This window comes from Pteropus vampyrus, unplaced genomic scaffold, assembly GCF_000151845.1.
Source record: "Pteropus vampyrus isolate Shadow unplaced genomic scaffold, Pvam_2.0 Scaffold416, whole genome shotgun sequence".
In the NCBI taxonomy this organism is placed as follows: Eukaryota; Metazoa; Chordata; class Mammalia; order Chiroptera; family Pteropodidae; genus Pteropus; species Pteropus vampyrus.
In genome coordinates, this window is record NW_011889197.1 from 762,449 (window position 1) to 788,481 (window position 26,033).

General features: G+C 46.3%; 1 protein-coding gene across 2 annotated transcripts in view; it reads right to left on the reverse strand.

Annotated features, from left to right (window-relative positions):
* Positions 1 to 7,936: 7,936 nt before the first annotated feature.
* The window catches only part of KCNJ5 (potassium voltage-gated channel subfamily J member 5), a 30,266-nt gene continuing 12,169 nt past the window's right edge, over positions 7,937 to 26,033 (reverse strand). Inside the window, exons 2-4 of one of the 2 annotated variants that reach the window (XM_011380927.2) lie at positions 15,753 to 16,701; positions 11,987 to 12,305; positions 7,937 to 11,060 (exon numbers count right to left, since the gene is read on the reverse strand). In XM_011380927.2, coding sequence (XP_011379229.2) covers positions 11,006 to 11,060; positions 11,987 to 12,305; positions 15,753 to 16,689 — 1,311 coding nt within the window. In that variant the 5' untranslated portion in view covers positions 16,690 to 16,701 and the 3' untranslated portion in view covers positions 7,937 to 11,005. Of the gene's footprint in view, positions 12,306 to 15,752; positions 16,702 to 26,033 lie in introns of both variants that reach the window. The other variant, XM_023523804.1, reaches the window with a different exon arrangement.

The window sequence follows — 26,033 nt, forward strand, 5'->3', positions numbered from 1 at the left end:
CAGGGAACCCTCACTCTCATGGTCAATATGTGGTGGCAACTGCGTGAGCAAGATCAGAAGGTGGTGAAGCTCTGAGCATAGCTGTCCTCTTGTGATTTCTGCTGTGTGAAAGCTGAGCCCCTCCTTCTGACCTGCCCTTCAAAGTATGGGAGGAATAGGGAAGCTGAGCCTTGTCAGCCAAGATGGGCGTGATGCCCAGCTGCCCTGCATGTGTGAAGCATTACTAGGTTTTGTCTCAAATACTTGCTGTAAAACCCAGAATCTTGTGCAGTGCTGAGTACAGAGAAGACCAGGTTTGTGTACTGAGCAGAATGTGCTCAGTAAACCACTGTGGAATAAGACAATGAATGAAAGGCCAAAGTGAGTTGTAGAGAGCAAGGAGCGGGCATGCTGAGGGAGGCCCTCTCAGGCAGAGAGTGCCCCGCTCAGAGGAACAGCTATAAAAATGAAGCTGTCAGGTCCAGGAGAAGAGGTCTACTTAGCTTGGCCCAAAGGATCGTGGAAGGCAAATAATTAGGCGAAAAAGGGTGGAATGGTGAAAGAAAAGAGAAAGGCATAGAGGGACTGGGAGAAAGGTGTAACAGACCGGATGCCTTCATCAGCGGCTGGCTGAAGGGCAGGGTGAACACAAAGGGAGCAGAGGGTGGAAAAAGACGGTAGTTTTTTGACTCCCAATTTAAAGGAAGAGGAGCTAATATTTATAGAGATGCCACTTTGAATGGGGCTTTTCCCATGAAATCTCATTTAATTCATGACCTTCCATGAGACAGTTATCGTTATTCTACAGCAGAGAGACTCAGGTTGAATCTAGGTCTGTCTGACTGGAAAGGTTTTTTCGTTCCCAAAATGGCATGGACACTCAAAGTTCATACAAAAATGTTCCTACATTAGCACTTCCTGCTTCTTTCCCGGGTGGTATTTGGAGATAATGGTGATATGTTAATGCAATTGTACGGTATTAATATTTGTGCATGGTTTTCTACTTATAACTCTAATTGTAAATTAGTGTGTAAGGCAATGGTTATTATAATCAACTTCAGTACAAAAAAATGAGCTAAGAATTATGAATTAATGGTGGCTATAGATCTTGGAGGGGGTGTGCATGTCTTTTGTATCTGTGTATAAATGTGTAAATGAAACATTACCATATAGTAGATATTTTCATAAAACTTGCTGAGGATTTTGCTATAGAAACTTGAAGTACAACAGTCTTGAAAATGGAAGACTAACAATGGAAATAAAAAGCTCTAACTTGTGACACACAAAGACTATCCTTAAGTGAATAAAATAAAATGAATAAAGTAGAACTATTTGGGACAGTTCATTGAAACTGCATCCTAAAGCTGCTTCTGGATTATCTTCCAGAATAGGCTATTCCAGGCATAGTAAATGTAAATTAGAGAGGATGGGATGGAGAGGAGGGGAACATATTTAGGAATCAAATTTCATATTAATTGTTGATAATCAAAGTTCTCTGCCCAGGATTAATTTCTTAAGATTTCCTCCTGAGATCTCATACTGCAGAAGCCAGTTGTTCCATCCCATACACCTTCCTCCCCTCCAGTTTTTTCATAGGATTCAACTGTTTTTTCTCCAGCTGATATGAAAATGCAAATTTGTAAGGAGAATATGGAAATTCACTCTTTTAAGCTAGCTGCATGTCATATATCACAATACAAACCAACAAAATGACATCGAGTTTAGAGGAATGTTTCAAAAATGAAAATAAGGCATTACAATGTGCAGTGGAAATCAAAAGAAATTGCAAGGATAGAATGTAAAAAGAACTAATTAGGAGAGGAATTCAGAGCAATCTAGATTAGGTGTCGTGTAAGAAAGAAAGAAAAATAGGCCATATCCAAAGAGAAGAGCAGAGGGTATCTGTGTGAAATGCAGAGATTTTGTCATTGGAGGATGGGTTCTCTGGTTTGGAATGCTTGGGAGCAAGCAGACAGCTGCAGAGGGAACTCTGAAGGACTTGCTCTGCTTGGGGGGCAGATAAATGAGTGCTGTCTCATGTTACTCAGACTTGCTATGTTTTCACCTCACGACTCCTCCGTGGGGTCCAAATCCAAACTCATGCCAGTTTCCCCCTCTCCACCACCACCACCACCAAAATTTGATTCCATTCCAGTGTGGCTAGGCTCAGGGAATGACTCGGCCACCTTTTCGGTTCTGTAAGCCAGAGGCTTGGGCATCTTCGCTAACACTCCCCTCTCCCCAAGATCTCATTATTCGTCTTGTACTTTCTCATATCCATAGACATCTCAATTCACTGCCGCTTTCTTAGTCCAAGTTACCATCATTTCTCATCCAACTGGCCCCCAGAAGCATACTCTTGCCCCTTCAATTTATTCTCTACTCCTAACCAGATAATTATTCTAAAAAAATGCAAATCTTTCAGTGGTGTTCCATTGCTCTTAAGATAATAAAATCTGTACCACCGTGGTAGCCTTGGTGCAGCCCAGGTCCTGCTGCTCTCCAGTCCTGTCTCCCAGCGACTTCCCTTCTGCCCCCAGCCTGTGCTCCAGCCCCTCCCCTTGGCTTGCTTTTAGATATTTCAGAGCATCATTGCCTTGCTCACTCAATCTGAGTCTTCTCAAAGCAATGTTCACTCCTGGAGGGCTTTTCTTCATCCTGATTGAACCCTTCTTATGTTTCAGATTTCAGCTCCAACACCACTTCTCTAGACCAGGTAAGTTCCCCTGTTCAATGCTTTTTATTCTTTCGTTGACCATATACCTCTCATTTAAAGGACTGGCCAAAAATGTAAGCATACGTTTACCCTGTGTGTGAATTTATTACATTAATGCTTGCTTCCCCACTGGAATATAAGCTTGTTAAAGACAAGAGCTGTGTCTCTTTTGCTCATTGTTGGAACTCCAATCCCAAGCACAGTGCCAGGTCCATAGCATCCTTGCCCCCTGGCACAAGCTCTCACTGAGGATTGCTCAGTGATGGGAGTATGCGTGAGAGACCTGGACTGCAGGTTCTGCAGAAATTCCCCACGTGGACCATAAGCTTCCACGTGGACCATAAGCTTCCAGGTGGGAAATGCTACCTCCCCATGGCTGCCCACAGTGATATATGGACAAGAGAAGGCTTCAGGAGGACCTGCAGGGCAGCAGGCTCTAGACACCAAATCTATGGATGAATAGTTATGACCCTCCCCCCCCCCTTTTTTTTTTTAACTTGCAGCATGAAAAAAATCTTGGGAACTTTGTTCACAATTGTAACACAAGAAAAAGGGATATAGATCCAATCTATTGCTCTGTTTTAGCCAGGAATAACTCAGAAAAATCCTCACAATACTCAAACTTATTCTCTGCATACTATGAACTCTGCAACCATCACAGATGGCAAATGGCTGATGGCACACAGGGTACAGGGTTACAGGTCAATAGGTTCTCCATAGATTAAAGTGAAGAAAGTGGTAAGCATGGAGGGTGTGTAAAGGTTTTGCCTGGGATTGATACTGTCTTTTAATGGCACATTTTAAATGTATAAATCATTAATACTGATTTGATGGCAAATCAGTGATTTTATAGACAAATCCTGCATTTCGAGGCTTTTCTTTCAATAATTTTTTATAAACCTATTTATGTGTTTTTACCTGGTCCTTTCCTCTAGTAACCAGCACCATGGCATTTGTTTGTGTCTGTAAACACATTAAGATGATGGGTGAGCGAGATGAGTCAGAACAATCATTTCAAAACTGCCATCCAACTTGGCTCTGGGATCCCAGAGGGCAGGGACCGTGTCTTATTCAATTCTGTTTCCCCAGCTCCTGGCAGGATGCTTGGAACACAGAAGGTGCTCATTTAATGTCTACTGAATAAGCGAGTGAATGTTTATGAGTTAAGTCTGGCCTAGAAAGGGGGCCTGAAAAGACTTCTGGACACAAACTAATTCTACTCTCCTAAACTCCTCCACCCTGATAAGTTTTTTTTTGTTTATTTGTTTGTTTGTTTGTTTGTTTGTTTTAAATACAACCTTACTGTCATATACAGAGGAGGAAGGAATAGCGAATTTAACCAGATTGGGGGCTACTATCCTTGGAAGAGCTTTAGAGGGAAAATTCAGCAAACAGTGACCATCATGCCGTGGGAGGTAAGCATGGAGGGAGGGCAGAGTGTGGGCCATCTAGGGAGTCCATGACTGAAGTGGGGAGGAGAGAACATGAAGAAGAAAGGTGTTGGGAAGTGGGCTGAGAGCTGGACTTCTCCGAGTGTCGCACAACCAATGCCAGTTTCCGAGATGCCATGTGCACATCATACACATGAGCAGTTCCTCAAAGAATGCAATTTCCTTTTTAAAGTGGAAACTTTAAAGGCTTTGAAAAGAGCCTAGTTTTCTCTTGCAGATAGTGCCTGGAAGTGTTGCAATGAAAAGAGCCTACTATCTATTTGAAACAAATGTGGAATGAACTGTCAAGGTCAGTGCTATACAGCAGGAAGGCTTTCTGAATATTCTAAGCCCGAGCGTAGCATGAAAACCTGCATGTTGTAGGTGGCTCAGGGAGGCTGTTGCCAGGCATAGGTGATAAATGCTGCAAGTAAACGTGGGGTATGGTTTGTGGCCCTTATAAGTGTCCTCACACAATCCAATCAGCATCTTGACGCATAAGAGATATGCGATAATACTTGGAGTAAATTTGTTCAGGATGGCTTGGAAATAGCCCTGAGTGTACAACTTGGAAATATTTATAAAGAAGTATTTAGAATTATCTGTGGCTTTTAGGCCTTGGAGGCCAAGGTTGGGTACGGCCAGACTGAGCAGCTCAGAAAGTGTCCAATGTGGCTGATAACCTGGGGAATGACAGGGCCGTGCATCTGAGCACATAACTTCTCAGCATAGAGCTGCACAGGGTCACCCTCTGATAGCCCTTTCCACTGTTTCCCACCATACGTGGAATAAAGTCCACACCCGCAGCCACGTCTCCCAGTCGGGCAGGGCCGGAACCCTTCTGCGTCCCCTGCCCTTCGTGCTGTAGCCTCTCTGGCCTTCTCTGCCCCCTTCTTCTGCCTCGGAACTTTTATGTACATGCTGTTCTCTCTGCCCAGAATCAATGCTTTCACCACTTGGCCTGATCAGTTTGTTCCTCCTTATATTTCAGGACTCAGCTCTGTGGCACCTCCTTGGGGAGGCAGGCCCCGTGCACCCTTGCTGTTCTTGACGTCAGCACCCCGTTTGTTTTCTCTACGGCCCTTACTGAGAACTCTAATTCTCTCATTTTTTTGCATGTTTTTTCTGTCTTTCTCCCCGTGCCCCATCATACAGTAGATTCCATGGTGGCAGAAATCATGCCTGCCTTGATCATGGCTGAATCCGTGGTACGCATTCCTGCTTCTGGCACAGAGAAGGTGCTCAGTGAGTATTTGTCGAATGAAGGAATGTGGAGGAAAATAGAAACAACGAAAAGTCAGAGACCCTTCAGACATTGCGTGGAGTTGGCCCTGTGTTTTCTGATGCAACGAGATGGCTGTTGGAACGCCCAGCAAAGGTCTACGGGGCCTGGAGGAAACGGTCAGGATGGATGGCTATTGGACTAACAGCTAGGTTCTCCTGCTGCTGTGGTCCCACCGGGATTCTGGGAGACAAGTGAAGAGGAACAGCTCTCCCACAGAATTCTCTCCTTTTACACGAAAAGGCCGTGAGGCCCCCTGAAGATGGGGCTTGTCCACTGGGCAGAATTCTAGTCTGGTGCCTTATCTGACAGGAAGGAGGGTGAGGGCTCTACCAACACACTTCTTGAGTGGGATTGACAGGGAGGTAAACAGGCACGTTTCCATCCATCGGGGTGCAGACTAGGTTCAGCAAACACTCTTTCCCTCTTTTCCGTTTGCTCCATGGACCAGATCCAGCTAGACCTTCCTCTGTGAAGGGAACAGATGGTGGGTGAATTCCTGATTGACCATGGCTGATCGCTTCTTCAAGTTCAGAGAGAAAATAGTCACCACTGTGAAGGTTTCAATCACACAGGGCTGACTGCAGTCTCTTCAATGAGCATATTTATTTGAGATGCAATTTGGAATGTGACAATGACATTCGGTGTATACATAAGGGGATCCTAAATATATGTACCTATCACTTTTCTCACCCCACTCAGCTCTAAGGCTTTTGCCACTTGGTGGAAAAATAAAGCTCAAAGCATATGCCAGCATACCCAAATTCTCATTAATTCCTCCTCTGTGATTTAGGATTTTTGTCTCAACTAGGGCAAGGTTATTTGGGTAGCAGCTTTGAGTAAAAGTGAATAGTCCCTTAGAGGAAAATGTCAGCAATATTTCTGTGTCTGAAACTCCTCCTCGACATTTATTTGTCATAAAGAAGTCAACGCACTTTATGGCTGGCATCTAACAGGGTCTATTGGGATATTCAGGGTATGTGTTGCAGGCTGGTCTTCTGACTGGCACAAGCAAAGTCTGGATATTTGGGGCCAGGGTGGGTTTGCCGAGGGTAATGTTCAGATTTTTGCTTTTTATTAGAGATGTATGTATAATTCTCCTTCCCCAAATTGTAATCCAGGCTTGACCAGCAAAGGTATCTGTATCACAAGGCCCACTTCTTGCCTTGTGATTTTGTGTCTTCCTTCTGATAGTGAACAATATTTGTAGTGCAATCCGCAGCCAAGAGGCTTCCTTCCAGGCAAAGAGCCAACCACTCCCAGAGCCTCCTGGCCTCTGCCTACATTTATATTTCATATTACTACCGCGAAAGCAGTTTCACCCTCAATATTCCCAGGTTCTTTTACCCAGTGCTAGTCTAGAGTCCCTGCACTTGATTTGGCCTAGGTTTTAGACACTAATCTGCTTATGCCTCGCTATAAACTGAATATGTGTCCTCCCAAATCCATGTATTGAAACCCTACCCCTAATGTGGTAGTATTAGGAGGTGGAGCCTTAGCAAAGTGATTAGGTCATGAGGGTGGAACCCTCTTAAATGCAATTAGCACCCTTATGAAAGAGGCCCTAGAGAGCTCCCTCACCCCTTCCACCATGTTAGGACAGAGTGAGAAGATGTCCATCTATGAAGCAGGAAGCAGCAAGCAGGCCTTCACCAGGCACCGAATCTGCTGGTATCTTTATTTTGGACTTCCCAGCCTCCAGAACTGTGAGACATAAATGTTTGTCATTTAAACAGCCCGAAAGGACTGAGACACAGCTGGTCACCATGCCTGGGCCACTGGGTTGGACGTGGGGAACCTCCCACACACGTCAGTGCTGCGCTGCCTTTCACAGCTTAAACTAGTGCTTCTCGTTCTAAGTCCAAGCCCCGTGAGCTCTTTCAGCCTTTCAAAATGGTTTAAGGGAGGGATCTTCAGTTAACCTCTTGTAAATCTGAACTGGTCAATTCCCAGTGGGTCAACTAGAGCAGAAGGGACACCAATCTGAATTCCTCTCCTACTAATGACATTTTCGGCAAAGAGTTTTTTGGCCTTCACTTGCAAAATCCCGAAGGTTTTTTTCCCCGATATTAGACATCACAGCTTCCTCTGCCCTCTCCGCATTATTCTGTAATATTAATCATTTTGCTAGTTAATGCCATGAATGCAGACTGCCAGTCCAGGGGCTCCCTAAAGTGGTTATTTTTAGTTACTTGTGACTTAGGTAATGTCGTTTCTGTATATTTAACATTAAAGAATGTGTGGCAATTATTTGGGGGGAGGGAATAAATGAGATAATGTGAGAACCCACACTGCCTCTGTTCTCTGCTCATCTTGTTCCTGTGCCCACGCTGCCCGCAGAAGCTGCACCGACTCCGGGTCTAGCTCTCCTCATCTAGTTTCCTTCACCCACACTCACCCTGACATTAGTCTAGAGGCTGCTATCATGCTTTTAGACTGATGAAAACAAGAAGCACATGCTTGCTTAAACTGGCAGTCCATTTCAATGGGAAGCCAATAGCCATGTGTTTAAGATGAGAAAGAGTTCGGTAAGATCAAATCCACTTTATTGGATGAGTTTTTAAGAATGCAGTGGTGTTCTTTTTAGTAAGAAGACTGACAAATCCTACACAGGGAGAAAGATTTGACATGGCAGTTTAAGGAGATGTCGTTAGCAAACACCAAGCCAAGCAGAACAACTGGCTTCTTCCTGAAAGCAATAATTCCCCATCTAATCTGTCTTTGCAGCTCATTAATTCTCTGGTAATCAGAGAAAGGGGTTTCCCAATTATCCTGCCACAGGAGAACCTGCCGGTGGATAGAAGCTAAAGCTCTATGACACAGCACAGCACACAAACGGGCTATATGAAGAGGTGGGGTGTCCTTATTCCTGCTGTCCAAGCTCAGGAAGATGCCCCAGAGGTGGGTGTTATGCAAAATGATGGCCCATCTGTGTGTGTTTGAGAGACGTTTGTTTGGCACCTATCATTATCTGTGGCCTTGAGGAAGCTAACTTCTCTGAAGCTCAGTTGTCTCCTTGATAACAAAGGGTTTCTAAGAGCTTCTCTGCAGTGTTTTGAGAATTAAATACAAGCACCCAGGTGAAGTGCTAAAATCACTGCTGGGAACACAGTAGGTGCCCAGTAAATGGTGTATGTGCGGAGATGTATTCAGGGCGTATTCTTAGGAAACAGGTGGCCAGCTGCCTTTTTTTTTTTTTTTTTTTCTGATTTTGGAAACTTCAATACAAAAAATTCTAGGGCTCCTAACTCACAAGAGACACATAGTTGAGGCCTGCTGGAAGTCAGGACATGGGAAAGTAACGTGAAAGAAGGTGCCCAGCTGTTACACATCATGAACAGGGAGGGTTCTCCCCAGACAGACCAGGGCTCTTTCTCCTCCATCACGGTCAACTGCTCAAGCCATCATCTCAAAGCAGTAGAAGGAAATAACAGGAAGTGGGCCCTGACTGCACACCCAGGGCGACATCTGAACCATGGACAGCCATTCAACTATTCTACCATCCTTCAGGCAATGGTGTCAATACCTGTCAGGTGTCAGATTGATGGGGAGAGGAGAATTCGTGAGAACTTATTTTCTTCTGAGTTCATGGGGCCTTTTCCCAAAAGAGGATGTTTGTTCTCAGAAAGGAAGGACATAGATGCTAAGGCAGGAATTTAGCTCCCAGTGCTTTTAAGGACTGACCAGGGAGATAATGCTTTGGGATTGTGGAGATGTTGAGGCCTGTGGGAATTACGTGTGGCCTCACTTTACTGCCTGGCTCAATAATCTGTGGCCCATTGGAAGTGATGGGTGGATTCTGAGCCATGCAACTCAGGGCTGTGACCTACAGTGGTGTGTGTACAGGCACAATGTTTTTTAAGTGACCAACTGAAGCTCTGTTCCTCATCAGACTTTACATTTAGTAAGACCATGTTTATATAAGAACTTCCAGAAAATGATCTGAAAAAGTCTTCAAGCTTTAGTTGGATCAACTGGTCATGAAGAAGGATTTCCTAGGAATATGAGTGGCAGTCTTCTTGCATTTCCGTTTCCATGAGAGATAAAAGCTAATGTGCACACTCAGATTAGTGTGTGACTAAGCACAGTACACGTGGCCTCTGGACGATCACGGAGCTTCAGAATAGGACTGCATTGATCTCTTCCTCTTCTGTAGCCTTTACGGCTTCTGTAGTTGGCCTAGAGATAACGATTTGGGTCATGGTGACCACTGCAGTGTTGAGCTGGAGAGCCACTTGCTTGGCAGGTTGGGGGACATTTAGAATCATAAACTGAGACAGGTGTGAAACAGGCCCCAGGCCCCAGCCAGCTACAAGGCTACCCTCACCTGTAGTTTCCCCAGTCCTTGCTTATCTGCCTCTCTGAGGGCTGTAGCCTGCAGGCATTGATCGGTTTGACTAAGGCAGGTTTTAGATCTATCTGAGGGCAAAGAAACAGTCCCGCTGGGCAAGCCTTGGATCTGGTAGGCCTGTGGTGAGTACCAACACTGAGTACCAGCTGCAGCTCCTCTCCCCTCAAGGCATCCAGTCTCAGTAATGGGCTTTAGATTCTTGATTGCACGCAGTTCCATACCTGGTTGCTATAGGCTGCCTGCTTCCATTTCCCTTGAGGGCAGTCCATTTTCCTAACCCCGCAAGACCTGCTTCACCGCAGAAGGAAGCCTGAAACTTCACTCAATGCCAGTCCCCTGGGGATGACCCCAGCTTGCTTGCTGCTTCCCTGTGCCCACCTGTCAAGATCCAGCCCATGTACCCAAGCCTGCCCTGAAGATGGCAGTCCATGAGAGGCTGGCCCCCATCTCAGGCTGCCTGCCTCCTCTTCTCCTCTGCCCCAGAACCTAGAAGACCCAGCCTGAGGGGACCTGAGCCTGAGATCCAAACACAATCCCCTTTGCTCTGCCTTAACGTTCTGTCTCACTGTGGCTTTGCTTTTACTCGTGGGGAAGGTGCTTCACATTTGGGGCAGAAAATGCTTCCATTTTCAAAGGCCAGTTGAGAGCTGTGAAAATTGTGGGTGAGACATTCATAATTTTGTGGCCAGGGAACATCTGAAACCTCTCTCCAGGTCTAAGTCAGCTAATCAGAAGCCTGTTTGCCTCAGCACGACCAGACATTCTCCATCCATTGACAGGAAAATCTGCACTATCCATCTGTCCATCCTCTTTCTGTGCCCTCTTTACTGAAAAAGAAAAGCCCTCTGAAGCTATCAGTTTTAAGACTCTTCTCTGCTCTTTTTTCTCTTAACGTTCACACCCTCCCAATTCTCCCATTGATTTCCCTCTCCCTTCCCTGGGCACTATCTGAGCTCTCCCAGCCCAGCGGTCTTTTGAGACACCTGCTTGCCAGCGGGGAGGCCCAGGGGCTTCCTGGCACCAGGTGAGAGTTGGTCCAGCCTGGGCTTGAAGGCGAAGCTGCCTGTGCAGTCACCTCTCACTTTGCCTCACATCCTCTAATTCTCTGGGTAACAGAGATGTGCTGAGCCCTGAGGTCAGATACCTCAGAAAGAACTGGTGCCAATGCTTGTTTTAAAATTTTACGTGCTTGTCTTTCTCTTTGTTTCTCTTCCCTCAGTGCCCTCCCTGTTTCAGCACTGACGGGCTCATCTTGGCCTCTGAAACTCAGCTTTCTCTCTCCCTGGATCCACCACAGGCTCTCTGAGACCGTGAAAGAACACCTCGGCAAAAGTTAAAAGTACTTTGAGATTCTTGGGTCAAAGTATTAAAAAGAACCAACTTCTGGGGTTCTCCCACTGGTGGGAGGCACAGGGTACAGTGAGATTAGGGGTGGCCTGGAAGTGGCCGAGATAACTATCCGTGTGCTCAGAGGTGCTCAGAGGTGGCCCAGGTGACTTTCTAAGAGTCGCTTTAAGGAGATCAGTTGTCCAGTAGGCTACATTTGACGTGTAGAACACAGCGGAGGGAAAGCATACACCCTTCAGAGATAGTGACAGAGATCACCAAGGGCCTTGTACTCCACAGCTCCCAATAAGTGGTCATCATTGGTCTCGAATTTGAAAGGAAGTACCGGCATGACTCCAATCGACCTTAACCCATGAGGTCTGTGAGCTCACTCTAGGACGGGGGTTTGAGCTTCCAAGAGGGCAGAATCTCTCCTCTCAGAATCCACGACGAGCCTTCGGGTGGTAGTAGTGACAGGAAGGGCTGTGACAGCTCCCTCTAGGTGTCAGCCCCTGGAGAGGAGCTGCCAGTTGGTTTGTGAGACCTAAGTAGAGAGCTGATTGTGGGCTAGATGACAGAGGTGTATGTGAGGACAGAGGCCACCCTGTAACTTTTATTGTGGGGAAACCCTTCCTCCTCTGGCCTTTGGCCAGTGCTCACAGAGGCTGAGAGAGAAGAGGCAGCATTGCTGTGGGGGCCTAGGCAATAGGCCACCTGTTTGGAGGAGCCCTGAACAGGGAGCATCCAGGGCTGGATATAATGTTCCTCCCCACAGAGCCTTGATGGTTCCTAGGTGCCCCAAACACCATGCTCAGCTAATTCACCCCCTTCACCCTGGCTCTGCAGCATCTGAGCTCATAGAAGCCAGTGAAGAAAGGTTGTAGGGACAGTGCAGCCCTTACACTGAATCCCTGGTCTTCCGGGACCCACTTAGCCCCTCAGGCTCATCCTTTCCATTCTGTTCAGCCTCTGCATCAGGCTCTGCTTTAGCACAGCTTCCCGGCAGCGGGGTGCTGGGGAGGTACTGGAAGAGCCGGCCTTCCCGCTTCATTTCTGCCAGCTCCTTGGCACAGCAGCTGGGTGTGTTGGTCTCATAGGTGTCATGGAAAGTGTTGTAGTCCACCTCATAGAAGCCTTTTTCCAAGGTGAGGACTGGTGTGAACCGGTGGCCCCAGAGCACCTCTGTATCCATGTATGAGCTCCGTGCTTGGCAAGTCATGCCTGGGGGGAGAAAGGGTATAAGTATCAGGACTGGCCACAGGCATCCATCCAGTCATCTAATTATCCATCCATCCATCCATCCATCCATCCATCCATCCATCCATCCATCCATCCATCCATTTATCCATTCACCCATTCATCCATCCATTTATCCATTCACCCATTTATCCATCCAACCATCCATTATCCATTCATCTATTTACCCATCTGATCGTTCAGCAGGCATTTGCTGAACATCTACTTTGTGCTAAGCATGATGGAGATATAAAGCTAGATAAGGAATAGTCCTTGCTCTGAAGGAACGTATTAGAGGTGAAGGCAGAAGATTACAAATCAAACGCAAGATTCTGGCATAGGTTTCTAGAGACTGGAGTGGATAATTCTAGAAGAGCTGGAGCAAGGAATATGATTCTTGCAAATAGCATTAGGGTCTAGAAGACTGAGACAAGAAAAGAGGAAGAAAAAAGGGTTTGAACAAAGATAAATTCAGAGAGTGGATACAGAGAAGCTGACAGGCATTTAGAACACATGGGGATTGTTTCAGGTAGACACATATGGGCAGAAGCCTCTCTCTCTCTCTCTCTCTCTCTCTCTCTCTCTCTCTCTCTCTCACACACACACACACACACACACACACACACACACACACACACACACACACGGCTTGGAGCATGCTCCAATGCCTCCATTCCCTGTCCACTCAGCCCTGGCATGCCTGTGTTATTTTTAGATGTTGCTTTCTCTCCAGAGAGGGAGGGAAGCTTTGTTTATGGAAAAGGAAGCCTCTGTTCTTAGGGTACAGGAAAGCTTTCTGATATTTAATCTTCTGGTCAAGGAAGGTACGAACATGTGCTCTTCAGAAGCTGAAGGAGAAGCTTGCTCCAGCTTTGGCTTTTCTCTGGCAGGGGTCTCATACAAACCAATCCAGGTTAAAGGTTGATTCTCACTCAGTTGTGCTCTGTGCTAGGCAACCCTGGTGCACCCTACACACTATGAGCTCACAGCCTGCTCTCTGCTCTGGAGTGGAAGTGAGGGGCTGTCTGGGTCTGTCTTTGCGACTCAGGCCTTGCCCCTCATTGCCCAACCCTGAGTCTCAGCTGAGTTGTGGAGGCACAAGCTGGACGCTGATCAGTCTAGACCCAGGAAGGTCAGATGTCTGTACTTTCAGCAGGGACTCACAAAAGAGCTGAACAGTACCTCCATGGGAACCCTTGCGACAAGCCGCTGAGGCTCGTCCTGCTTTTATTCTGTCCCCCTCCTACGATGTGGCAGTGGGCAAACCTGTAGCTAGAGATCTCACTTGTGCCCCTGGAGTAGTCCTGCAATGTATTCGGAAAGGACAGAAACGCTTCTAGGTTCTAGATACTGTGCTTTAGCTATGTCACGCCACTTAACCATTCAATCCTGACAATCCTGTCATTTTGTTGACAAGCTAAGCAACTCGCCCCAACTCACACAGGCAGGTTATGCAGAGCTGCTGAATGCACAGCAGAGCTGGGCTTCATAGTGTGGCAATCAAACCATTAAAGTCTTTGAGATCAGGACAGATGTGGATGGGTGGTCTCTTTCCCTCATCTCTCTGGTTTCCCTGCAGTCCCAAGGACAGTAGCAAGGGTACCCCAGGTCAGGAGATGGAAAAAGGTCAACCAGACAGGGCAGGTCAACTGCAGGCCATTGACTTTGAAAGAGACCAGATGAAGGAAGCCAGGTGGGTGGGCTCAGCACTTGCTCCCTCTGCTTCAGGTGGCAGTGAGGGTGGCCAGGAGAATGGTAATGCACAGCTTTCCTATTTGCCCCCATGTGTTTTAACTCACCTCTTCTTTGTGGCCTTGGAGTTGAGCTCCTCCCCACAGAAACTCAGCCTGTGCTCTGACCCTGAGCTCGGCACCAAGGGCAACATGACCTCTGAGCCTCCAGCCCTGCTGAGGGAGGCTTCCAGCATCCTGACTGTCCTGGGCCCCAGGGGCTCCCATTGCTGCCACCATATGCTGCCTGGCCAGGCTCCGGCCCAGCAGATGGCCAGGCAGTCCAGCTGTACCAGCCCCTGGAGCCCATTCGCACCCCCAGCCAGGTCCCACTGGCTCCGCATGGGAAGGTCTGTGGCTGTGCTTGTCTGACTCTCCCACCCAGCAACCAGTTTCCTGAAAGGTGAAGAAGGCTTATTTGACCATCTTTGTGACAGGCCCCTAAGATTTAGGGGGCAGTGTGGTATGGTAGACAAAGCTCTAGATTTGAAAGTGAAAGATTCGGGTATGACCACTTCCTGTCTACATGAAGCTGCCCCACGAAGCTTCCACGTCTGTTAAATGGAATTGAAGCCAGCCCTGTGGTGTTGTTGTAAGAATTAAAAAACTACACATCATTCTAAGCCTGAGTTAGTTTTCTACAACTGCTCAGTGTAGTGAAAAAAGAGAAAGGGAGATAGAGGAAGGGAATAGGAAGCAGAGTTCAGGATTCACTGAGGGCTCCTCTCCCCAGGAGGTCTGGCCATTGGTGGGGGTGGACTCTTTGGCTCCTCAGGCTTAGGGCTCCCTGGAGCCCCACACAGAGCTCTGTCACGATTGAGGAATGGTAGATGGTCTCAGCTACTAGCTGCCTGTTAGAGTCAATAGCTGAGCAGGAGGTACCAGGCTGGCCACGAAGCGGGCATGGCTTGGTCACAACTGGGCTTGAATGTACTGTTTTCTCTATGCCCAGTGTTCCCTGAGCCAACCTACCACAGGGAAGCTAGGGGCAGGCTGCTCCAGGAAAGTAGGGGTGGGGGGGGCGGGGGGGACTAGATGAGCCACTCCCACAGATCTAGGGCATAGGTATCTCTTCAAAAAGAGGATTTTGTGAGTTTGGGAATCTTTGAGTTTGGGAAATGCCGCTTACTCTCCTTTCCTCGTGAAGCAATTCACAACACGTAAGATGCCATCAACTTGTACCATTAAGAAACCAGATCATCTTTGTTCAACCCCATCTTTCCCAAACTTATTTGATCACAAAATTCTTTTTTGGTAGACACCTGCTTCAGGATGGGTGGGAGCAGGTGGTATAGTTTGTTGGAAATGAGTGGTGGCTTTGGGATCCCCCTGCCTTGAGGTGCATCTTGGCTCTACAACTTAGTAGCACTGCTCTTGGGCAAATAACTTGCCTGTCTGTGCCTCTGTTTCTTAATCTGTGATATAAGGAACACTATCTTAGAGGGTGTAGGAGAGCATTAAATGAGATATTTATTACATGTCGAAAGTTTAGAACTATCGCTGGAAGTCGAGGGAGTTCTGTGAACATTATTTGTTGTTATTATTCCATTTTAAATAACAATACTCCTCAGAGCACAGCTTAGGGGGCGGGGTGGTTGACTGTGCCATCTCAAGATTCTCAGACGTGAACGTCCATCGTCTGGAATCCCGGTGGCCTAAGCTCCTGGGCATGGAAAGGGCCAAGGAGGATGCAGTGTCTTACCTGTTGCCTCCACCATCCCTTCCAGAATGACCACGATTTCAAACTCTTCCTGATCCAGCTGGGCCCTCGACATCTCCCAGAAAGGGCTCTTCTCATTGATCTCATGGGAGATGGTGAGTGGCGACACCAGAAAGAGACGGTCATCCCCCGTGTCAAAGCCCACGTTAATGTCCGTTTGGTTCAGGGGGATGAATTCCCCTTCTTTGGTCTGCCGGGACTTGATGAGCTTGGCGCGGATGGAGGCTTCTACGATGTGGGAGTTGCGAAGGTCACCCACCCGGAACATGAGGCAGAGCTTCTCATCCCGCATGGAGATGACCGCGTTGTTGGAAAACATGAGGGTCTCCGCTCTCTTCTTCGGCTGGCTGATCTTGACAAACATGCAGCCCACCATGAAGGCATTGACGATGGAGCCGAGGATGGCCTGGACCAAGAGGAGTATGATCCCCTCTGGGCACTTCTCTGTGATCACCCGAAAGCCGTACCCGATGGTGGTTTCGGTCTCAATGGAGAACAGGAAGGCGGACACGAAGCCACTGAGGTTTTCAACACAGGGAATCCACTCTTGGTCACCGACATGGTCCAGATCACCCCGAATATAAGCAATGAGCCACCAAATGAAACCGAAGAACAGCCAAGTGACGGTGTAGACCATGGTGAAGACAAGCAGGTTGAAGCGCCACTTGAGGTCCACCAGCGTGGTGAAGAGGTCGCTCAGGTACCGGTAGGTCTCCTGGACGTTGCCGTGGTGGACGTTGCACTTGCCGCTCTTCTCCATGTAGCGCTGGCGGGGCTTCTTGCCTTCCGCCAGCAGGCGGGTGCGGTCTGTGGCAATGGGGATGTAATCGCGAGCTTGTTTGGGAATCTTCTTAGGGTCCCTGGGAGTGACTCCAATCTCCATATCTTGGTGCATAGCATTCCTAGAATCACCAGCCATAGCTGGGATACGCTGAGTTAAAAAAGACATCATCAGTGAGATGGACTGTTCTGATTCCCCGAAACATAAGACTTTGCTAGAGCACTCCTACCTCTGTGCTCTAGCAAAGGCCTCTCATCTAGTGTACAGTGACTGGCCTGGGGAATTCTCAAGGGCAGAGACCATGTTATCTTCTATTATTGGCTGGTATCCCCTGGTGACTAGTACAGGGTCTAACATATAATGGAAGCTCAATAGGTGTTTGTCGAATGAATAAATGAACAACTCCTAGGCACGATATACATTACGCGTTTAAAGAGTTTAAAGAAACCTGGGAGCAAATTTAAAAATAACAATTTCTACAATTTATCAAATGACTACTATCGTCCAGGTAGTATACATGGAGTATCATCTGTATCCACCACAATAACCCATCAGAATTAGATCTTGTAATCGCCATCATATAAATGCTATGCCATTTGCTTATGTGTCATCTTAATTTCTAATAGTCTCTTTCCCTCCATCAGACTGTAAGCTCCACAAGGGCATAATTTTGTGTCTGTTTTATTCCCTAATACATTCTAGCACCCAGATCATAGCCTGGCACATTCTAGGTACTCAAAAAGTATTCACTGAATAAATAGATAAATAAATAATAAAACACCCCAAAGAGGTTAAGTGACACCTGGACCACCAAACAAGTACGTCGCACAATCGATATTTGGATTTTTGCTCCTCGGGCCCAAAGCCTGTGCTCTTTCCTTTATATCATCACCCTGTCTCCCTTCTTTTTATCTGAGATCTTAGTAACAGACAGTAAGGACAAGGCAGTATGTATCTGATTCACCACGTGGTCACTCATCTATCTGAGAGAGGAGTCCGTGTCTGTCTGAGCACTTACTAATATGACAAATTGCTGGTAGACCCGCCATTACAAACTTTCTTACAGCAATTCGCTGCCCTCTAAGAAACCGATGTGAACATGAGTATTAATGCTCCAAGATTTTCAAAAGGCTGCAAACTTATACGTGGAATCTAAAAATAAAATCACTTTTATAGATGTAGAGAACAGATTGGTGGTTGCCGGAGGGGGCGAGGGGAGGAGAGGTAGAGGGTACGAGGTAAGGGGGTGAGTGAAATGGGAGAAGGGGTCAAAAGATACAAACTTCCAGTTATAAGTCCTGAGGATCTAATGCACAGCATGGTGACTATAGTTAATAATCCTGCACTTTATACTTGAAAGTTGCTAAGAGAGTGGATCTTGAAAGTTCTCATCACAAGAAAAAATAGTGTAACTTTGTGTGGTGATGGCTGGTAACTAAACTTATCGTGGTGATCATTTTGTAATATAAACATATATCAAATCATTATCTCATATACCTCTAATACAATGTTATCTGTCAATTCTATCTCAATAAAAATTTTTTAAAAGTCTGTAAAATGTTTTTGGAGTGTATGCCACACTAAAGAAACACCCAGAAACCTGTAATACTCTATTTTTCCGATATTCTGTTCATACCCATTTAAAAATGCTTTAAGACACTAATGAGGCTAAGAAAGACCATGAGAATCTCTGCAGCTAATAATAGCAACTTAAATTTCTGAGCATTCATGAGCCAGGCACTGTGCTAGGAAATTTATTTCTATTAGCTCATTTATAATCTGCACAACAAAGCTATTAGACGAATATTGTTATTATCCCTCCAATCTTTGGACCAAGAAAATGATGCTCAAGCAGTTAAGTGGCTGAGTTAGGTTTGGATCCTGGTTTATCTGGCTTCAGCCTGAGGGCTCACAGCACCCACTGTACACTGGCCTGCAGACTGGATGTTTTATGGTTCATGCTTAGACTGATGAGCTGCTCCCTCCAGAAAGTGCTATGAGTTTCTGATCCTGAGAGAAGTCACTTCCAGGGATATTATCATTCAGCACTTCTTCATCAGCATATGCAAGCTTGTCTTGGTTTCTTAGGTTCTCACCTTTCCTGGAAACTGTTTCTGTGATAGAACAACCTGGATGAGTGTTCTATAAACCATCAAACCAACTGCCTCATTGACTACATGAGAAAGCTTTCACCCACCATAGAAAGTCAGATGATGCTGGCAGACCTTTTCCTCTTCTGCCTGGATGGGTGCAGCAATTTCAAGGTAACCTTTAAAATGCCACATTGAAGCGTCATAGGAAGGGCTGTTTGTCTCAGAAATCCATTGCCCATTTCCCACTCTGCACAGGGCCACCTGCTCCCTGCTCCCTGTCACGACAGTTACAAAGATAAATGAGTGAAGAGCTTGGTGTCGCTTTACAGGATCTCAAGCATGATTTGGCTGTACTCCTAGGTAGGAGACTTTTTACTGAAAATTTGATGGAGAATGCCCAGAAACAGTGAGAAATGCTTCGAATCTCAAGGCCCTGTGTGCCCCTGGGGACCTCAGCTGTTGGAAACCCAGACAGGGTCTAAAGGAGTGCTGCTGTGGACTCCTCAGGCCCCTGAGGTCAGGTAGGGCAGGCACAGTGCCCACAAGGCCTTGGCCGGGGTACCTGGGAAAGCACCTTCTTTTGCCTTCAGCTCTTTCGGGAAAACAGCTTTCTGCTGATTTTCTGCACTGTTTCCTTCTTTATTTTTAAACACCCTTTCATATGTTCTTGTAGGAGAAGGCCTTGTGCTGTCCTGGAAACAGAAAAAGGTTTTCTAGGACACCTCAGCTCAGATCAGAAAACTTCGTGTATCCAGTGGATAGGAAAAGGAGGTTTACTTCCCATCTGATATTGGGGTACGTTCTCCAAGAGCACTGCAATTATCTGCAGAAGCAATTCTTTGCTCAACTCAGGTGAGATCTGGATTCCAGCTCAGCTCCCAACAAACTTGTTCTTTGATTCAAAGAGACAGTCCTAACTGCTATAAATCCCATTTCTGCTCGTCCAGCCCTGCGGGCCATTAGGGGAATCCAGGGAAAGAATGTCTGGATACAAACATAAGTATAAGTGTAAACATATACTCAACCACTCTCTTTGAATTGAAATTTAATGCAATATTCCATTAAGCCTATTTTAAAGATGAAGAAAGAAGCCTAAGCATCTAAGTCAAATATGGAAAAACCCCAGTGAGTGATTTGCAGGGCAGGTTTGGAGCTATAAGGCTTGGAGTCTCTACTGCTCAGGTTTGTCAGAGAGCAAAAAAAAATCTCAGCTTCCAGGGCCATAGGCCCATGAAAAGAATATTTAGGGATGAAGTTGCTTCTTTAGTGAAAATTTCAAGATCCTTTCTACGCATCTATTCAGCAAGCATTAGTCAAGGAACTACTACAGTTCAGCGCCTGTCCAAAAAGCTGGGGATAAAGCAGTGAATAGGATGATGCAGATACAGTTTATATTCTAGAACCCCTTTGAACGTAGAGGTCTGTGCAGAACTGCCTGTGGAGAGAGAGGCAGGGAAAAAGGCTTTGACCAGGGCGAGGCAAGCCAAGTACCATAGCTGTTCTCTGTAGGACCAGGGAAAGGTATTGACTTGAGCAAATCCTGTTAAACCTCATCGAGTCCATCACTGCTCTTCATCTTTCATCCTTTCTGGTGTCCCTGAATGGGAAGCTGTGCCAAGACATGATTAAAACTCTCAGGAAAGACAGAGCTTAAAGTCCAGCAAAATGGTTTAATCTCTTTGATATACAAACACAAGTGGAGAAAGATCAAAAGAGGCAAAATCAAAAGAAGTTGTGTTTTAAATGATACATTAATGAATGTGACATCCATTTAAACAGACTTCTGTATTAAGAATTCAACCTCTCTTTCCCAATGAAAAAAATTCTGTGTCATGGAGGTGATCTAGAACAGAGGTCCCCGACATTTTTGGCACGAGGGACCGGTGCTCCTATGAGAATCTAATGCCTGATGATCTGAAGTGGAGCTGGGGTGGTGATGCTAGCGTGGGGAGCAACTGAAGATACAAAGGGAGCTTCCCTCACTGGCCTGCCACTCACCTCCTGCTATGCAGTCTGGTTCCTTACAGGCCACAGACTGGTACTGGTCAGCGGCCTGGGAGTTGGGACCCCTGCTCTAGAAAGTCAAGAGTTATGGATGAAGAAGCTTGATAGGAACTGCACTTGGTGGTCAACCGGGTTTCCTAAAGGGAGCACTGAGCTGAGAGTTTTGTCTTAGACTCAATTTCCCTACTGTAAAAATGGAAATAGCAGACATCCTTAAAGATCTCCTTTTTCTCTTTTATACATTCTGGGTCAAAGTCTTCATTCCTGAGGTTTGGGATATGGGATGAGGTTGGAGGAAGAGCAATGGAGAAGAATATATCAGATCTCATACTGAGATATTTGTATACTATTCTATATAAATCTAGATGGCTGTACTGGTTGTTAAAATATGAAAATATTCCAAACGGGTTGGTAAATAGGCTGCCGCAATGCCCTCAGAGACCAATCAAGTATATACTAGATACAGAAAGGTGGGATTTTAATGCTGCCTCTCTCAGGTATACTCCCTGTATACTCCTCCAGACTTAGGGACAGGACACTCACTCCCATGAGTAGGTTATGTTATGGCACAGGTGACTTTAAGAAAGGGAGATCACCTGGGGTGAGCCTGACCTAATCGGATAAGCCTTTAAAGTGACTGGGCTTTCCCTGAAGTAGGAGATTTAGAAGCATGAGAAGAATTAGATAAAAGGGAAATTCTCCTTTGCTGGCTTTAAAGATGGATGGGGCCGCAGAGCATGGAATGTGGGTGACTTCTAAGAGCTGAGAGGAGCCCCTTGCTGACAGCAGCAAGGACACAGGGACCTCAGTCTTACAATCACAAAGAACTAAATCCTGCCACAACCACAGGAGCTTGGAAGAGGCCCTGAATTCCAGAGGAGAAGATGGCTTTCTGACATCTGGATTTTAGCTTTGTGACACCTGAGCAGAGAACACAGCCCTGTCGTGGCTGGACTTCCCACCTGTGAGCTTATAAACGGGTGTTGTTTTAAGCCGTTAAGTTGGTGGTCATTTCCTACAGCAGAAATAAAACACTAATACAGTCTAGAAGGGGGAACCAGGTAATGAATGGATAGGCAGGCGAGTGGACTCTGGCATCAGATTGCCTAGATCCTTCTTTTATCTTAAGCCCGGGACTTTTGGGGAAGTTACTTCTTTAAGCCTCAGTTATTTTATTTGCAAAATAGGGATGAGCATTGCTGTGAAGATTAACTGAAAGGTATGTGTACAGTGATTGGGTTATAGAAACTCTTTTAAGTGGTACTATTGTTATTGTTTTCTATCTAGGGGTAGGGCTGGGAGAGGGGAGGAGAGGCCCACCCCAGAGCTTCAAGCAATTCAAGGATGAGGAAGGAGAACCAACAGGTCCCCAGTGTCCACTGTGTGTCATCATCATGCTTCATGTCATCATCCCTGGCTTCATGTCATTTGCTCCTGTAAGGGAGGGACTGTCCTCATTTCACAAAGGAGGAAATAAAAAGAGAGCCCGAATAACTTGCTCAAAGTCACACAGCTCATGCTATGGAGCTGAGATCCAAACACAGCTCCAGACTCTGGTAGCTGCACAAGAAAGCACCGTCCTTAATGTTTTACCTCTGTGGAATTCTGGCTGGAACCCCTTGCTCTTTTTCCCCCAAGAAGCTGGGCCTGAAGAACTTTCTAAGGATTTTCTCTTTGGGCTGCCACATTGAGGCAGAGACTGTTTTGGAGCTCAGATCCAGGCGTTTTTCTTGCCCCATGACCTGCTTCCTCCAGAACAGCAGAGATCAGCTCCTGTGCTCCAGGCTTCCTGGGTCTCTGATGTGATCTCGCCCTGACCCTCGGTGGCGGGAGCATGGGCAAGAGGAACTGGGGAGGCGACTGGGGACGGGGAGCCCAGAACGCACGCAACTGGACCAGATCTGCCCCAGGGCACAGCGGGGACAGGGGACCTGGGAGCCTGAGCACTGCGGCCTGGAGCGTGGGATCAGGGTCCCCGGTGTCCTGCCGCGAGCCTGGCTTACCGGGACCCTTTTCTTTCAGCAGCCTGTCCCTGGACAAATGGCCCCCTGTGATGGAAAGGGCAGCTCCAGCCGCTTTGCTTTTCTTCCTCTAGTCCCAGGACAGCCGCCACCTGGGAGGTGGGGGAAGAAGTGCAGGTGCATCGCCTTCTCCAAGCCCTGGAAAGAGCTGAAAGGGGCCAGGAGGGGTTGGCAAGGGGAGACCGAAGCTCTGAATCTCGAGACCAAGTGGGGTGGTCCCGAAGCCTGTGTCTGAGCCCATCTTTAGCAAGGAGGGGTCGGCCAGGGCTAGCGGCCCCAGCCACCCAGAGCTTGTGCCCAAACCACACTGATGGGGTGGCTTCTCCCAGGGAGCCAGACCTGGTTTCCAAGCTGTCAGCATTACCAACCTTAAAACAACAACAACAACAACAACAACAACAACAACAACAACAACAACAACCACCACCCCTCGTTTTAGTGCATTCTGAGCTTTAATGGCAATGAGCTCAGTAGTAATAAATGTTTAAAAACTTGTCAGGTATTTTATTTTAAAACTTCATCTTTTTGCAGCTATTTGTTCTTATCAAATTAGGTGGGAGCCTATTCTTTAATTCCTAGATATTTTATGGTTTTGCTTTTAGAACTAGGGTTCAAAAAATATCTAGGTGAGAGTATGTAAGATATTATATATGAAGAAAGCCCATTGGAAACTGTGACACACAGATTTATTCAGTCAATCAGTAAAACCCTCACGGAACAGTCACTGTACATTTGCATCATGCTGAGCTCTGGGGATGGAAGTGGGTGGAACAGCACTTAGCCAGCCTTCCTGTGCTTTTCGTTCACAGGATCAAATGCAGATTCTGATTCAGTAGGTTCGGGGTTTCCAATGTGGATGGAAAAAGGAGCCACATACTAAACCTGACAAGCTCAGAGGAGGCCTGCGTGGTGGACCTTACAAACTCAGAGACCCAAAGTAACTAGTAGAATGGTATGAAGAAAAAAATTCCTAACTAAAAGGGTGTTATGATGAGTAGTCACATCTTAGGCCTGTAGATTCCTTGAGGTAGGTCGATCTTTTCTTTTTTAAAATTTATTCAGGTGACATTGGTTAATAAAATTATATAGGCTTCAAGTGTACAATTCTATAATACATCCTCTGTATATTACGTTGTACATTCACTACCCAGAATCAAATCTTCCATCACCCTATATTTGACTCCTCACCACCTACCTGGTAACCACTATACTGTTGTCTGTGCTATGAGTTTTTAATTATCTCTTTGTCCTATACATTCATAGCTTTCAGTTTTATATCCCACAGATGAGTGAAATCACATGGTTCTTGACTTTTTCTGTTTGACTTGTGTTACTTACCATGATATTCTCAAGATCTAATCTTTACCTTAAGTGAGCTTGTCTATTGTCTTTTCTAAGATAACAGACCTTTGAAATGTCAGCATAATCTTCTTTTCCAGAAACCTCAGGGAACCACCACCCACGCTCGTGAGCTGGAAACCACAGAACCCTTCATTGGTATCTTGTTTCCCACATACCATCTCCGTGTGCTGCAAGTGTTAATTATTAACGATCCTGTGGCGACCAATGTAAAGGAAGTATGTGTTTCTCTACTTTGCCTTTTTATCCGATCCCGGAGATTCCCCGCTGTTGCTTTCTCCTGCCCCCTTAATCAACCACCAATGGACTTCATGTAACCCTCCTTAGGGCTCTAATGTATAAAATAAGCTGCAAAACTGCCATTCTTCAGAATATTTTCTCAATCTGTCGAGATTTTGCTTCCCAGCAATTTTCATCAGTTTGGTTCAAATAAACTCATAAAATTTTCTGTACAGATTTGGGTGTTTCTTACATCGACACCAGAGTCAGCATTTTTTCAAAGAGCTCCCAGTGATGAGGGTGCTGCTGGTGCTCAGTCCAGTCCCCACCCTGGGTACATATTGTAGTCGGCCGGAAGCTGGATGCCATGCTGAGGCCTGAGGCCAATGTCCCAACCCAGAGAACCTGACCCCAGGTGATTCTGACAGATGGCCTAGACTAAGGACCACAGCAATATTTTCTGCCTTCAAGGAGCTCGTTTATGGCCAGTAACACAAAGGCAACTATCAGTGCAACAGAGGCACCAAGGTGCATTTCTTAATTCTGTTTGGCCACGGTGGGTGAGGAAGAGCCAGGAAAGGCTTGGTGAAGGAGGGTGAAGTGAACCTTCTTAAACTGAGAAACTGGGGAGTAGACTCCCCGCCACCGCCCATACTAGTAGCTCATGTATGGAACACCCATTATGTGCCATGTCTATCTGTGCTGGGTGCTTTTTAGGCACTCTCATTAAATATGCAAACAAATCTATTAGGTCTGTCTTAGTACCTCATTTACGGATCACCAAAGCAGAGTGATTTGCTTAAGGCCGCTCAGTTTTTAAGTGGCAGGACCAGGTATGTCTAACTCTAAAGCCTCTAAAAGCAGCCACCGCTGCATCTGAAGTTGCTTCTCCTTGGCCCTTGGGTTTGACCAGGTTATCAGTGGTTCTGAGCTTCAGTGGGTTTCATGCTCTGAAAAGCATGGCCCAGGAGCCACAGATGACACATCCTGATCTGTGTTAGGAAACCAGTTTATGATTTACTGTTCTGTGTCCATTGTGCCAGGAGGCACAGCAGAGCTAGAGCCATCTTTTATTTCCTCCTGTTGGGTCTGTATCCTGCACTCACCTGCCTGCTCTCTTCCAGAGCTACCCTGCCCCTTCCCCTGTTCATGCTTACAGCTGCTCCTTGACTTTCTAACTACAGCAATACTTGCTTCCACAGGCCCCTAATTGCTCCAAGTACACAGAGTTTCCACATGTCCCAGCTAATATCTGTGGTTCTGGAATAATCACCGAGTGCCTCATTCACTCTCAGAAATGTCTCTCAACAGTATGGCTCCTTACAAGGTAGAGACCACTAACTAGCGGCCACCAATTTAACTCGTAACAACTCACAGCTGGATTTCCCTCCATCTAAGGTATGTCTGCTTCTGCCAGGAGTGGGGGCAAATACCTTGTCACTCATGAATATTTTAGCTGAGTAGGGTGTGTATGCTGTAGTAACCAAGAACCTATGGGGTGCCGAACTCTGCTGCCTACTAAAAGAGATGAGTGGGATCGGTGAATGGAGCTGCTGCTTCTTTCAACACAGACACACTGCAAATGCTTATTGATGAGATATTACTTTTTTCCTATTTTTATTCAAACGTGAGGTCTTCTTACACCTTCATTTTCACATCTTTGATAGAGAAAAAGATTTTAAAACATGTGAGTATCTTTATTTTAGGAAAATAAATTATGTAAACCCACAGTAAATGCAACCAAAACGTGCTCTGGATTTGGGGACACAATGGGGAGTAGTGGGGA